This window comes from Branchiostoma floridae, chromosome 1 (genome assembly GCF_000003815.2).
Source record: "Branchiostoma floridae strain S238N-H82 chromosome 1, Bfl_VNyyK, whole genome shotgun sequence".
Taxonomy (NCBI): domain Eukaryota; kingdom Metazoa; phylum Chordata; class Leptocardii; order Amphioxiformes; family Branchiostomatidae; genus Branchiostoma; species Branchiostoma floridae.
In genome coordinates, this window is record NC_049979.1 from 18,830,965 (window position 1) to 18,844,913 (window position 13,949).

At 42.7% G+C, this 13,949-nt stretch overlaps 3 protein-coding genes across 4 annotated transcripts in view; all 3 read left to right on the forward strand.

Moving 5' to 3' along the window:
• LOC118413324 (methyltransferase-like protein 27) overlaps nt 1-2,051 on the forward strand; it is a 35,980-nt gene extending 33,929 nt beyond the window's left edge. The window contains exons 2-3 of one of the 2 annotated variants that reach the window (XM_035816641.1): nt 725-817; nt 956-2,051. In XM_035816641.1, the coding sequence (XP_035672534.1) occupies nt 725-817; nt 956-1,137 (275 nt within the window). In that variant the 3' untranslated portion in view covers nt 1,138-2,051. The remainder of the gene's footprint in view (nt 1-724; nt 818-955) is intronic. The other variant, XM_035816650.1, reaches the window with a different exon arrangement.
• A 437-nt stretch (nt 2,052-2,488) lies between these two features.
• Nucleotides 2,489-4,239, forward strand: LOC118411405 (demethylmenaquinone methyltransferase-like). Its single transcript, XM_035813715.1, has 5 exons — nt 2,489-2,500; nt 2,822-2,947; nt 3,377-3,512; nt 3,826-3,918; nt 4,058-4,239. The coding sequence occupies exons 1-5, from the start codon at nt 2,489-2,491 to the stop codon at nt 4,237-4,239; spliced, it is 549 nt and encodes a 182-aa protein (XP_035669608.1).
• A 1,621-nt stretch (nt 4,240-5,860) lies between these two features.
• The window catches only part of LOC118413316 (sushi, von Willebrand factor type A, EGF and pentraxin domain-containing protein 1-like), a gene marked incomplete at its 5' end in the record, with an annotated part of 23,812 nt that continues 15,723 nt past the window's right edge, over nt 5,861-13,949 (forward strand). Inside the window, 2 exon segments of the mRNA XM_035816628.1 lie at nt 5,861-5,881; nt 6,237-6,361. Coding sequence (XP_035672521.1) covers nt 6,239-6,361 — 123 coding nt within the window.

Sequence of the window (13,949 nt, forward strand, 5' to 3'; positions counted from 1 at the left end):
ATTTTTGTTGTACATAATACAGTAGACGCTGTTTGATTGCACAGCTAATTTGCCAACGTATTTCTTTCAATTTTCCGGCGTGTGCAATAATGCGAAGTTGCCTAGTTGGACCGTATACATACTGAATACATTACAGCTGACTGTGCAATGTAACACGTCATTGATTACGGGTCAGCCCAGACTGATGGATAATAGCTGGGACAGGTTTGACTGCCAACACTATGGTAGTAAAGTACACTTTACTGTACTACGTATCCAGAGGGTAGATACGATACAGTTGATGATCACGAAAGCATGTCTGTAGGACTCGAGTCGCTGTGTAGCTTCCGACTGGCTGCCAAGAACTTAAAACCACAACAAATGTTCTCTCACTACAAATATTCTCTCCTTAACGCAAAAACATTTCCCCACGACCTTAAATGCAATTGCAGTAATTAGACAATGGGCAGATAGAGAACAATTTTTATTGAGTATGTTACAGCAAGTTGTCTACCAAATCGTAATGCCTGCCTTAAGCGGACGGGCGTCTCTTTTTGGTGCCAACACGCCCGGGACCCGCCCACGATCTCCCACAATATCGCTTTCTTTTGCTTCTGATAATTCCGTACATGTTGTTCGCATTGGGGCTTTACATAGGTGTGCAATTAACTGGATTCTACTGTACATGCATGAATACATATGATATACATTATATATATGCTTGTTTATTTTTGTGTCTTTGTAGACAGTTATGACGCTGTGGTTGGCAGTGGTCTGTTTGGTACCGGCCACGTCAAATCCGACTGTTTGGAACAACTTATTCGCATTGTCAAACCCGGTGAGTGTTACCGTCGTGAAAAATAAATTCCTTTCTACTAACTAACCAGCGTGTTTATGATGTTAACTTTAGCAAAGTAATTCTAGCTTTGTCCTCGTTCCAGCTTTGACGTCCTGTTTTTATTTTAAAATCACACAGGTGGAGTTATCTGCCTGGCCCTCAGAGAGAACCGTCTGCAAACCAACGAGGGTTGCAAAGATCTGGAATCCCGGATGGCGGCGCTTCAGAGCGAAGGCCTGTGGCAGCAGGTGTCCAGGGAGCTTTTCCCCGGCTACGCATCTGGCGACGATGGCGTAGTCTACCTCTATAGAGTGCTGTAGAATTAGATTTTCCACAGAGAAAATGACTGAAAGTAAACATTTTTGTCGTTAACATTTTGCGTAAACAAAGAACGAGCATGGCGAAGTCTGGTTTTAGGTTGTTTAGTCTCCTTCGCAGACCTCGAGCGGGGCCGCTTTTATATTATGGGGTGTGGTGGGGTGAGGGCGCTGGTTTGCTAGTTGCAAAGTTGGTTAAGGTTCTCTAATGCCTGGAAAGGCAGTTAGGCATTTAAGATAATCATTTCGAAAGGAAGAAAAAAGAAAGAAATAGCACAGATAAATTGATAGCATGTTTCACTTCAGATATGTAAAAAACCTAGATGTTTGTAGATATATGGATAGATAGATGCGACTCAGATGTACCCGATCCAATACAAATACACATTGCATGACGAATGTAAACCGGATCCTTACAGAACTAGAAGCCAGTTTTATATGTACAAGCCACCGAATGGCATTTACAGCGGGAGGTGGCAGCTAGTCGACATACAATACGTCAAGTATTATTAAGTGACCTGTCTTACATTGTACACACATACCGTCATACGCAAGACATATCTAATCAGGTTAAGAAGAATGATTTTCATACCCGGCTATCAAGGGCGTCTTGTATTTAAGAAATTGGCAAGTCTGGACATACTGTACGTCAGTGAAACTGACACAAGACTACGTATTTACTTAGTATCTAACGTTAAAGCATTTTCTTCATGAGGCATATTGTTGCGTAACGCCCAGGAAAAGTGGTCATGTTACGTTTGCCGTGCCTCTCTCGTAAACAGTATTGACGTATAATATATTGATCTTAATATCAGCTAGCCTTGAATGGGACAAGATGCTTTTCAGGTACTATACTATCTAGTGAAGTGTGTATGACATTGAAGGATATAAATCGTTTATTAAAAGACTAACTCTGATATATTTGAACTTCATATTTGAACTCCAAACGGAGCTTTGCCAGGTGCATATATGAATAGAAATCTTCGTTCCCCTTTTCCAAAGTCTGTACACAATTTTATTAGCCTCGGCAGCTGGACACTGGTTCAGTCTCATCAATCAGCAGTTTCCACAAGTGTTAGTCGGTATGGCCGGACCAAAGTCTGGCAAACGAGGCTATCGAAGCAATTAAAGGCCATGATACATGCTTGGTTGGAAAACAAATGAATCATAATGTAAGAACAACGTTATACACTGACACGCAAAGTATCATAGTTTAGTGACCTATAGAACAGTGAACTTTCAACCTGGCAAAATGACGGAAGAGTTGCACTCAGTTCACGAGAAAGTTTCTCAAATAACCCGCCCAAGAATAACGGCGGACGAGATGTTGAACATGTATAAGACATGGGCCAAAATGTATGACAAGGTAGGTTCTCATGTGCTGAACGGTGGGAGCGGTGGGTAACAACTGCATGTTTATCACTTAGTACTCAAGTCAGTTAACCAGTGGGCAATAAAGTGGCCTTTATACCTGTAGGGGTGCATCCAATCTAGGCCTCATTCGCAGACACCCATGGTGCGACCGGCGTTTATATTTAGAGAGGAGCACTAAAATTGTAATTTTCAACAGGGGCCAGGTTCTCGAATGCAAGGGAGCTCGACTCTATCCCATAAACTATTCGACAGAGAGAATCTGCATTTGTGAGTCTTGTGACCAATCTTTATTGTGACCATGATGTATACGTAGGACATGGAGACTGACGGGTACACCGGGCCCGGAAAGGTAGCCAATGTTCTAGCTGAGTCTCAGGGTGACAGGAGGGACATCCGGGTTCTGGATGTGGCAGCGGGAACTGGACTTTGTGGTGAAGAGGTATGTACTTTGTGTACCTGACCTTCAGCAAGAGTGACACACCCATAAACGATCACTGCCTCTCGCATCAGTTACTATATTTAATAGTTTTAGTTTTTTTGTAATTTGATACACAGAGTTATGATGTTTATTGTTGAATTTTAATATTGATGAATATTACGTGAACATTGACGCATTTCAGGTAATATCTCGTGTACCTATGCCGTACAAATAAAATTTGAAAAAAAATCTGAGTGGCAGAACACACTTACATAGTATACTTCATGTACATGTCGTAACACTTCGCTCTTCTTTTACTGTCAGTATTTATGAACATTTTGGATCGGAATATGTCAAAATAATTGGCGATTTCTAATGCTATTCATCTTCAGGTTTGTTTCAATGCTGCAAACTTTTTCCACTTCACCCCCACCCCCATTTTTGTTTCAGTTGTCCAAGCTTGATTTCTGTAATGTAGACGCCTTAGATGCTAGTCAGGACATGTTAGATGTTGCCAAGACCAAGAACGTCTACAAGAACTTCATCAAGGAATTTCTGGGATCGAACCGACTTGGCATTGATGATGGTAAGTTATATCAGTTAGTATGTTAGTCTTTGCTTCCACATCTAGTAAAATTGCAGGAAACGAATAAGAGTCGACAATGAGTTGGCAATGAAAAAGGCAGGGCATTTGGAAGTTACCCGTCACTATATGGCCACCATTCCAACTGGCTATCTTCGAAACAAGCCCAAGGAAAAGATTTAACAGAGTAACAAAATGTAATTGTGTTAGAAATTATAGACATTCTTGTTGTTTATAACACATACATACATAAATACATACATACATATAATATAATATACATGAATGTTTATTTTTGTTTGTGTTTTTTTTGTAGACAGCTATGATGCTGTGATTGGTAGTGGTCTGTTTGCTACCGGTCACGTCAAATCCGACTGTTTGGAACAACTTATTCGCATTGTCAAACCCGGTGGGTATCCCCTAACTTTGAAAGAAATATGCTTGTGTGTTTATAATGACAACTTTAACAAAGTAATTATAGCATCTTATACATTGGTCCTCGTTCCTGACCTGACGTCTTGTACAGTTTTTGTTTCGAAATGTAACAGGTGGGGCTATCTGCCTCGCCATCAGAGAAAACCGCCTGCAAACCAACGAGGGTTGCAAAGATCTGGAATCCCGGATGGCGGCGCTTCAGAGCGAAGGCCTGTGGCAGCAGGTGTCCAGGGAGATTTTTCCCGCCTACTCATCTGGCGACGATGGCGTAGTCTACCTCTATACAGTGCTGTAGAATTAGATTTTGTACATAGAAAATTACAGAAAATAAACATTTTGTCCTTAAAATTTTGCGTAAGCAAAGGACGAGCATGGCGAATTCTGGTTTTAGTTTGCGTAGCCTCCTTCGCAGACTTCGAGAAAGGCTGCTTTTATTTAATGGGTGGGGAATGGTGGTGGTTGGCTAGTTTCAAGGTTGGCAAAGGTTCTCTAATGCCGGGAAAGTGAGTTTGCCGCTCCTTCCACGGCAAACTGCCTTTCTAAGCAAACTCCCTTCCACGGCAAACCCCCTTTCACGTCATTAGAAGACCTTACCCATAAGATTATTATTTCGAAAGATAGACAGATTGACAGAAAGAAAGAAATATACCAGATACAGTGATAGATGTAGTTTGTTTCACTTCAGATATGAAAAGACACATAAATGTATGTAGATAGATTGATAGGTACGACTCAGGATTTTCCATATTGAATACAAACACACATCGCATGGCGAATGTAAACCGGATCCTTACAGAAGCCAGCTTTATATATGTACTTGCCACCGAATGGCATGTACAGCCGGAGGTGGTAGCTAGTCGACATACATTACGTCAAGTATTATTAAGTGAACTGTCTTACATTATACACACATACGTAAGACATATTTAATCAGGCCAAGACAAATGTCTTTAAAACCCGGATACTAAGGACGTCTTGTGTTTGGGAAATTGGCAAGTCTGGACATACTGTACGTCAGTAAAACTGACACGAGACTATGTATTTACTAACTATTGAAAACGAACTTCAGGAGCTATGTTATTGCGTAACGCCCGGGCAAGAGTGGATGATGTTACGTTTACCGTGCCTCTCTATTAAAACATATTGACGTATAATTATCTTGATATCAGCTCGCCTAGAATTCAAAGAAAACATGAGACAAGATTCTTTTTAGATACTGTACTATCCATTGGAGTATGTATGATATTTAAGAATACACACAGCGTTTATAAGACTAACTCTGATCTTCATATTTGAACTCCATAAGGATCTTTGCCAGATGCATATTTTCCATCCTGTGGCTGAGTCACAAAATGTTTTGCCCTTTTTTGCATTTTTCCCAAAGGCAAAAATATAAATTCTTTAATTGGACTAAAATTGTATATCATATTAACGTTAGATACCACAAGACTTTAAACTTATTTCACACAGCTAACGACCGGTTATGTCAATACGTCGAAATGTGTTTGTGTAGAAACTGCTGATTTTCATTTTATTAACTAAGGGTAATGAGGCGTACTGTTTGCCACAAACCGCCCCTTGCAAACCGTTTGACGTGCAATTTGCTACCCTTTTTTCTTGATTTGAACAATTCAGTCTTAATGTCATTGACAGCCTGAACCCCGATTGTGTGTCAGCAATTTAGTTTGAGAAGATTTTGCTAAGTATTTGCTTTGCCTCTGAAATTGAAGCTATGGCAAACTTTAGGACATTTCTGTCGTTTTTTTACTATTATTCTTTGTCTCTGCTTACGCCCTTTTTCTGCCAAGGTACGACAGGATGTCCTCACACGCGAATATATATAAAGAGTCACGCAAGAGATTTTACTTTGCGCCCCAGGGAGTAAAGCATTCAACATCGGTTTGCCAATCTTCTCGCCCGCTCTACAAAGTCAACAGGTAGGGACAGTAAAGTTCTTAGACTTCTGTATGCGTTACCGGACAAATGTTATCATCTCTTTGTGTATACGTTGGCAGTAGTTCTGCGTCGGAGAGACTAACTTAGTAAGGGACATTGTAATGTCAAGGTATTTTGTAAAACATATGCATTGTAAAGTCTTGTTAAATTTCGAGAAGGCTTTTGAATATTCCCGACGCCATTTCATTTTCCTCCATTGTCGATTTTAATGATTGCTACACTACCGATTTAGCATCCGTTCCAGTGGGAAAGACATGTTAAAGTTTGATATTTGCGGGTAGCATATACATCTGACGATTTCTGTGTGGATCTAAGGTTGAGAATTTGTCACTACAGCCATGAGGACCTTGACAGTGACCGTGACGTTGGCCCTGCTGGTAGTTCTGCTGGTACCGGACACCCAGGGTTGGTTCTGGAGCCGCCGGCGCCGGAGCTGTTCCCGGGTGGACTGTGCGTGGGGCAGCTTCGGGGACTGGTCGCAGTGTACCGCTACCTGCGGGACCCAGGGCACACAGGAGCGCACCAGGGCCATTGCGCGTGGCGTGAGTCATCCACTGAAGTGTGGTGTAGCTTAGTGGTTTTGTGCGGTTTGGTGAAGCATGGTATGGTGTAGTGTGGTGTGGTGTGGTGTAGTGTAGTGTAGCGTAATGGTATTGGCTTCGATGATGCATAGAAGTAGCATACAATGGCAAGAACATTCCTCTCAATCTACATCTACATCCAACAATACATTTTCATTGCAAAATGAAAGTCTGAGCTGGGTAATACAAGAGGTTGTCCTCCAAGGTTTTAACCAAAACAGCTTTATTCTAGTTTCAGGTAAAAGTATTACAATGTTGATGCATAGGACGGCGTCATTTCCATTTATATAACCACACTCGTGCAATCATTGTAGCGCTGGTATTGGTGTCATCATCATCATCGGTCGGCTGCGGCGCAGTGTACATGTACCATAATCTTCCTGACAAGTTTTGAGTGATAAGGAGAAACGCACCATGCTCAGTTGGACAAATCAGGTATGAAAAGAACCATATTTTCTCCTCCCGTGTGTCCAGGCCAGCTGCGGTGGGTACGCATGTACCGGGGACAGTGTGGAGAGGCGAGCCTGTAACCGGATCTGCTACAACGAAGGACAAGTCACATCCTCAGGGTGCAGCTGCGCGGAGGGATTCCAGGGAGAATGTTGTGAAACGGGTAAGCTATCCATGACTTGTTTCTGGTGGAGCATCGGGTTTCTCTTTAGATCTTTATAGTACTATATTCGGCCCGGTTTGAAAGCCACAAGGACGTCTATATCTTTTGTTCTGGATATGCTATGGTCATGATTTTTGGGTAGATGATAGATGTTTCCTTTGATACCAGATAAGCTTTTTCACATAAGAATATCAAATTAATGAGATTATACCCTGACCATTACTTTCCATTTTCCACATTTCCATCCACTGAAATAGCCTTAAGCTCAAGTGCATTTTTTTGGTTTCCAGTGAGTTTTAGTCTTTTTTTCGCGTGAAGCAAATAGTTCCAAGAATTATGCATTTATTTTATGCATTTTATGGTATTATTTCTTGAGAACGTAAACTAATTGAAATTGTGACGTTCTGCTCTAGCTGTGAGCTGCCCTGTCCTTACAAACCCTGAGAACGGTTTCCTGAGGGACAGATCCAACCACCATAGCTATGGAGACTCCGTCATGTTCAACTGCAACTCTGGGTACGAGATCGCCGGCACCACCACCAGCCGTACCTGCCAGGCCGACGGAACCTGGAGCGGAGAGGACATCGTCTGTCAGAGTACGTAACAGTGGTAGTTTTGAAATTGCCCTAGATGGGTCGTCGTTTGGAAGGGGGTACATATTTTTTTAATTTCCAGAGACGAGCACACAAGGTCGACGAAACAGCCTGAAAACACTTAACATTATGGATTTGTTAGTCTACAAATGTAAAAGTCACCTTCACGTAGTGGTTATCTATCCCAAAAACATGAGAATTGAACGCGTGTACTTGAATTTGCAGGAGTGACCTGTCCGACGGCTTCCAACCCCACCAGTGGTTTCCGTCGTGACCGGGCGCTGGTCCACCGCTATGAGGACACGGTCAGCTTCGGCTGCAACGCCGGGTACGAGCTACACGGTAGCCGCACGAGGACCTGCCAGGCCGACAGGTCCTGGAGCGGAGAGGATCCGAACTGCCAGAGTAAGTCCTGAATTATTCTACGTTGCAACTGCCATAGTTAGTTAGTTACAATTCGATCAACGAGCAAACTGCCATATTCAGTCTGTAACAATTTCATATCAAGACTAACTGCCAGATTGAGACCTCTGCTCACGTTTGTCGTACGGTAAATTTACGTTTTTATGACAGTCGTGGATGAGCCATACAATTGGAGCTTTCTCGTGGCGGATATCCTGTTGTGCAGCATTGTCCGGTTCTGTCGTAGCTTTTGTTCCAAATAATCAGTTCAACTGTCATAGAGTCAGTTTGTCTGGCTTCTTCTAAACCAGCTTCCTCAAACACTACAAGTGAAATAACTTCATCGTAATTAATCCCCTCTTCAGAAAGTTGACTGCCCGCACGGTTGCATTGCTCATTCAGTGACGCGTCCTGTATTTGTGAAGTCACACTCGAGTTGGTGCAAATAACTTCCCACAGAATGTAAACAGTTAAAGTTGCTGGCATGGCTTCTTACACGCGTATGTTTTGATAGAAGGCACACATTAAGTTTGTTGGACATTTAATGCTTCACTGAAAAATGTAATTTCATATGCTGACTGGCCTGACAAACTGTCGGTTGAAGAAATGGGGACGTATTTGCTTGCACATGACACAATTAATTTAACAGACTGCTTTCGAAGCGGATTTTTGACATATTCATTCAATTTTTATTCTTTCACGTGAACTCACAGAGGACACGTGTCAATCAACCTCTAATCGGGCTATGGTCGCCTGACCAGATGACCTCACATGCCCCCTCAATTTTTCCAACTTTCAGAGAGCAACCTTTACCTTACTTTGGCGTGCATATTTTGAATATTTCATGACAGTTTCAATATAACTTTCAATGAGAGTAGTAGAAATATTCTGGAAAAATGAATCCAAACGATGTTCGACCAAAGGAGCATTTACACAGACAGAAGAGTTGATAGAAAATAAGGAATAGAATAAAAAGAGCTTCCGTCAATATGTTTTTCTTTTACATACGCCCCTTGCGACAGTACATACCTCTGTTGTATCTATATTAGATCTAATAGTGATGTTTTGTTTCCAGGGATCTGCTGCAACAGCTCTGTGGAGATCGAGAATGGACAGGTGACTGCTTTGGAGGATTACTGCTCTGGGAACGTCATCGAGTTCTCATGCAACGCTGGATACGAGCTGGTGGGCGAATTCTCTGCTGTCTGCCAAGACGACAAGACTTGGTCCGCAAGGTTGCCTACCTGTCAACGTGGGTATTCATTCATTCATTCGTTCGTTCACTCATTCATTCATTCATTTATGTATTCATTCATTCATTAGTTCATTTACTTCTGTAACGTGATTAGTATGTTTTGCTTTCTGTCCACGCAGGTATTTCTTGCGGCGACCCAGGTCACATTCGCCACGCCACCAGGAACATGGAGGGGACGCTGTACAGAGATGAGGTCACCTTCACCTGCAATACCGGATTTAACCTCCAGGGGGATCAAGTCATCGTCTGTGGCTCCGATGGCGAATGGCACGGCGAACCTGTCTGTGAACGTAAGTGTTCTTTCTCCTGAAAGTGATTGATTGAACACAGCAGAAACAAACTCTGACCGTTCTCTCTCGCCCTCTATTTCCCTCTCTCTTCAATTGTTGCTAAATGTCGTTTATGCTTTCTTTCTTTAGATAGGTCCTTCTTCTTCTTTAGCAAACATACCTGCTTTAGTAGCCAAACAAGATAATGTATGCAGGTACGCCTTGTTGCTGGTAACGTTTTTGCTTTAGGAAATTTCGACAAAGTTGATCGAAGAAAGGATGGGGCTACGAGATCGGTGCGTTAATCAAATTGGTAGACCTAATTCGGTGATTTATGATTTTTTTTTAATACAACGCTCAACCACAGCTGACGGAGAGTGTAGCTGTGACTCCATCCCCACCCCCGCGGGAGGGTCCGTGCGGTGCATGACTGCCACCCACTTCGACGGCACAACCACGTCCAACGTCCAGAAGGCGTTCCTGAGCTGTGACTCTCCCACCATCTACCCGACCACTGACGACATGTACGACTGTGGCGCCAGTACCGGGTACCTGTGGCAGATCCGTGCGTACGCACATTCCAGGGACGGCTTTGAGACCACCTACACCCTAGCCAACGTGTTGGACTGTCAAGGTAAGAAGTGGAGAATATCTAATACTTACAAGACTCTCACAGAAATGACACCAAACCCAAGAAATACAGTCTATCATTGAACAATAGCAGCGAACCTTGTTGGCAAGATCTTATTGTATGCGTTTCGTCTCACTTCTGTCAAGAAAAGGTAACATCATGTTTTAGGTGCCGTGTGTCGTTAGGTTCAGTTGTAGTTTTATTGCTTTAACAACCAATGTGTCAACAAATGAACCAAAGCTCAATTCGAGTATCATGACTGATCAACATGCAGCAAGAATCGTGTGTAAAGGAATTGAACAACAACGAAGTTTAAGCTTTTCAGATTGCTTCAGAAGAAGTTTTTATTTTATTTGTATTTACTGGCATGAATTTATAAAGCAGATATTTTAAAACCAACGCCATTGCTGAAACAGTACAATGAACACTGTCCAACTCTTGTCGTAAATGTACGTAGCCCAGTCAGAAGTGACCGCTGCGCTGGACGTGAGCGGCCTGCTGATCAGGGCGAACACCACCGTTGACGGAGAAGCTGTGGAGGACGCCCTCAGGGACAGCCTGGCGGCCCAGACTACCTTCTGCCAGGCACCGTGCCATGTAAGCGATAAATGCCAATAAATGTTCTTAGCAGTTGATTCTAAGCATGCTTCTTTTATGTCTTATCGTACCTAGAGCACCAAACTTTTAAAATCGCCTCTAACACACAATTGACAAGCTTTATTCTAATTGTAATGAGCTGATACTTACAATGCATTGTCTCAGTTGTCCCTCAATGCTATTTCGTGTGTTTAGGTTGGCGACATCACTTTCGAGGTGTCCAACCTCGGCCCCGCCAGCGCGGAGATCCATGTCACTATCGAGATCTACATCGTGGACAACACCGGGGTGGAGTGGACCAACGGATCCATCCCCGTGTACATCAACCAGCAACTGACGTAAGGGTTTCTAAAAGCACCTTTGTTGTATCAGGTCCCCCTTCATCATAGTAGAACAAGTAAGGAAATGTTACCTTAGTCTGTTCATATTGCATTCGCAAACAGATAGTTTTGAAAATATTTACATTCTTCGTACGCACAGTATACTTACTACCATGTTGTTACGTCTTCTACTTACATCCCAAACACTGTTATCTACTAGTAAACACCTGTATAAAGGAGGTTCAGGGTCCCAACTGCACATACGCAGTGAAATGCTTTTGGGGCAAATGTCAAAGATAATGGCCCTCAGATATAAACAAAACACATCTGAGCATGTATTAAGCATTGTTTGACATATCATCCACACTGTATTTCGCAGCGTATGCGCAGTTGGAACTATAATCACTTTTTAAGCTGTATCTTTTGGCGACGCCCCTGGGGCGAAGCCTTTTTGCCTCAACTTACCCTGCAGCGTAACATGGATCACTGTGGTCTTCAACATTTTTCCTCACAACAGAATGTATGATCATATAAAATGTAATGCTTCTGATTTAATTACCTCCGCCGAGAATTTACTATGTATTATGTATTTTTTTCTTATAGTTAAGCAGCATGATAACTATTAATGGATTGTTATGGACATTGGTATGTGCCTACAAAGAAATTAGTGCATCTTGGACCTCCGGGTGAATTTCCTTAATACTGTAGTAGAACAGACAGTTTTTGTATTCTAGTATTTCTATTCGTTCTCCTACAGCAACAACGCCAACACCCTGAGGCAGCTGGTCCAGTCAGGTCTTGTGACCATGAACGTGGACGGCGTCCACTTGTCCCTGGAGGACAACGGGGTCAGCACACAGGTCACCACCGTCGGGTGTCCGGAGGGGCACGAGATGCAGGATGGACACTGCTGTACGTAAAACAAATCCGTCCGTCAATCTTTCAATAGTACTAACTAGAGTCATTTTGCTTGCGCTCACATGTGACTTATTGTGTCACATACCACCGGTACCAGATAGCTCATCTGAAGTCTATTGGTCTATGTGATATTTCCCAGATATCTGCCCGGCTGGTACCTACCACGACCGTGCCATGAACGAGTGTCTGGTGTGCCCGTTCGGTTACTACACCGCCGAACCAGGACAGACCAGGGGCTGCAACATCTGCCCTAACGGTACCACCACCTACGGCGTAGGCGCAACTGAATGTCACGGTAAGATATAGTACCCAGTGCGATAGATGTACTGTGGTCTAAGGGAAAGTTTTAAGGTCTCCCGCACTTTAATGATTCTTTGTCCAGATGTGGGATCACCAGAATATTGTTTACTTCATTCTCGTCAGTGTCGTCATAGGGACTCCCTCTAAATAAAGGCGTTTCTACGACGGGATTCATTTCTGCTGTAGGAGAATGGTTTACTTTTAAGGCGCCTTAACCTTGAACAACAATCTCCTGTGCCACGGGATCTGTGACATAACTTAAAAATGCAAAACTAATGGATATTTTAAGGATCTGGGACAAGTGTTTCGTAGGATGCCGTTTATTCCAATAGTTTGCAAGATACCGGTAACCTATAACGTATCTTTTATATTCACTAGTAATTTCTAAACATTTGAAATGAAATTGATCATCTTGATTGACCATACCTCAATCCGTCAACTATCATAACAAAGCAGAATGTTAGGGTCCCAAGGGGGCCGTGTGACCTATATGATGTTGTCAGTCTTTGAAGTGATCTCATATTCCCATGTTCACAGCCTACATGGACTGCTACTGCATGGACGGCCAGCACCCGTGCACACACGACCCTGACAACGGCTGGGTGTGTCACTGTCCCGTCGGGTACCAGTTGCAGGACGATGAGTGCATCGGTGGGTATTGGTCCCCTCATGAGTTCCTATTGTATAGAGACAGTACCATACCCAAAGAAATATCATGATTCGCTTCACCAAGTTTTGTATCCCTAGAACTTGCAATTTTTCATCACATTTCCTGCCACAATCTTGACGTCAGTGATGGTAAGGTGAAAGAGAGAGTAGCTTCTTTCAGCTTATTCAAAGTCATTGGTGAACATGAAAAACATGGAACTTGGCGGCAGTAAACAGTGACAGGTAACCGACCGTAGTCTAACATGTTTACAAGTGTCACTTGTAACGTTATCTTAATCAAGCAACGAAGTGTTTGAGAATCTGTGACACGTGTGTTTTCCAGTGGCCTGCCCGTCCGATGCCACTCGCCATGGCGACGCCTGTTACAAGATGGGAAGTTTCAGGTCTTTGACCTACAGCATGGCTTCGGTAAGCAATTATATTACTAGTATCAGATACTATATTGACTATATGTTTTATATGATTCCTCTCACAGTTTCCCTCAATGAGAAACTGTGTCTTATGTGCATCTGTGTTCCTACGTAAACTACCTTGGACAATTTACCTAAACGTACACTGTAATGTGGTTGTTCAGAACAGAAATAAAGGGTCCAACTATTACACATCATCATATCATAAAAAAAAAACATGCAGGCTGCAGTTTTGTATGGTTTTGTCAGAGGGCAATTGTGAATTTCAGGAAAACACACTCAAGGCCAAGTTTACTTTCAGAAACGACTGGCACTATTATCAATCACAAAAGAAGGAGGTAATATAGATGTTTTAGGATAAGGACATGGGACCTTTCAACTACTAAATTTTATGTAACCCTTTATGTGCTGGCTATGTATGTAACGTTACAGTGTATGTAGTGATGAGCGATGTGATGTAGTCTCTTGGTTGTCCCTTCTAATTCGCAGAA

Excerpts from the sequence above, each read along its gene's own strand:
- LOC118411405 (XM_035813715.1), top strand. Across the intron at positions 2,948-3,376 it reads CTGGACTTTGTGGTGAAGAG|TTGTCCAAGCTTGATTTCTG; the intron begins GTATGTACTTTG and ends TTTTTGTTTCAG. Across the intron at positions 3,919-4,057 it reads TATTCGCATTGTCAAACCCG|GTGGGGCTATCTGCCTCGCC; the intron begins GTGGGTATCCCC and ends GAAATGTAACAG.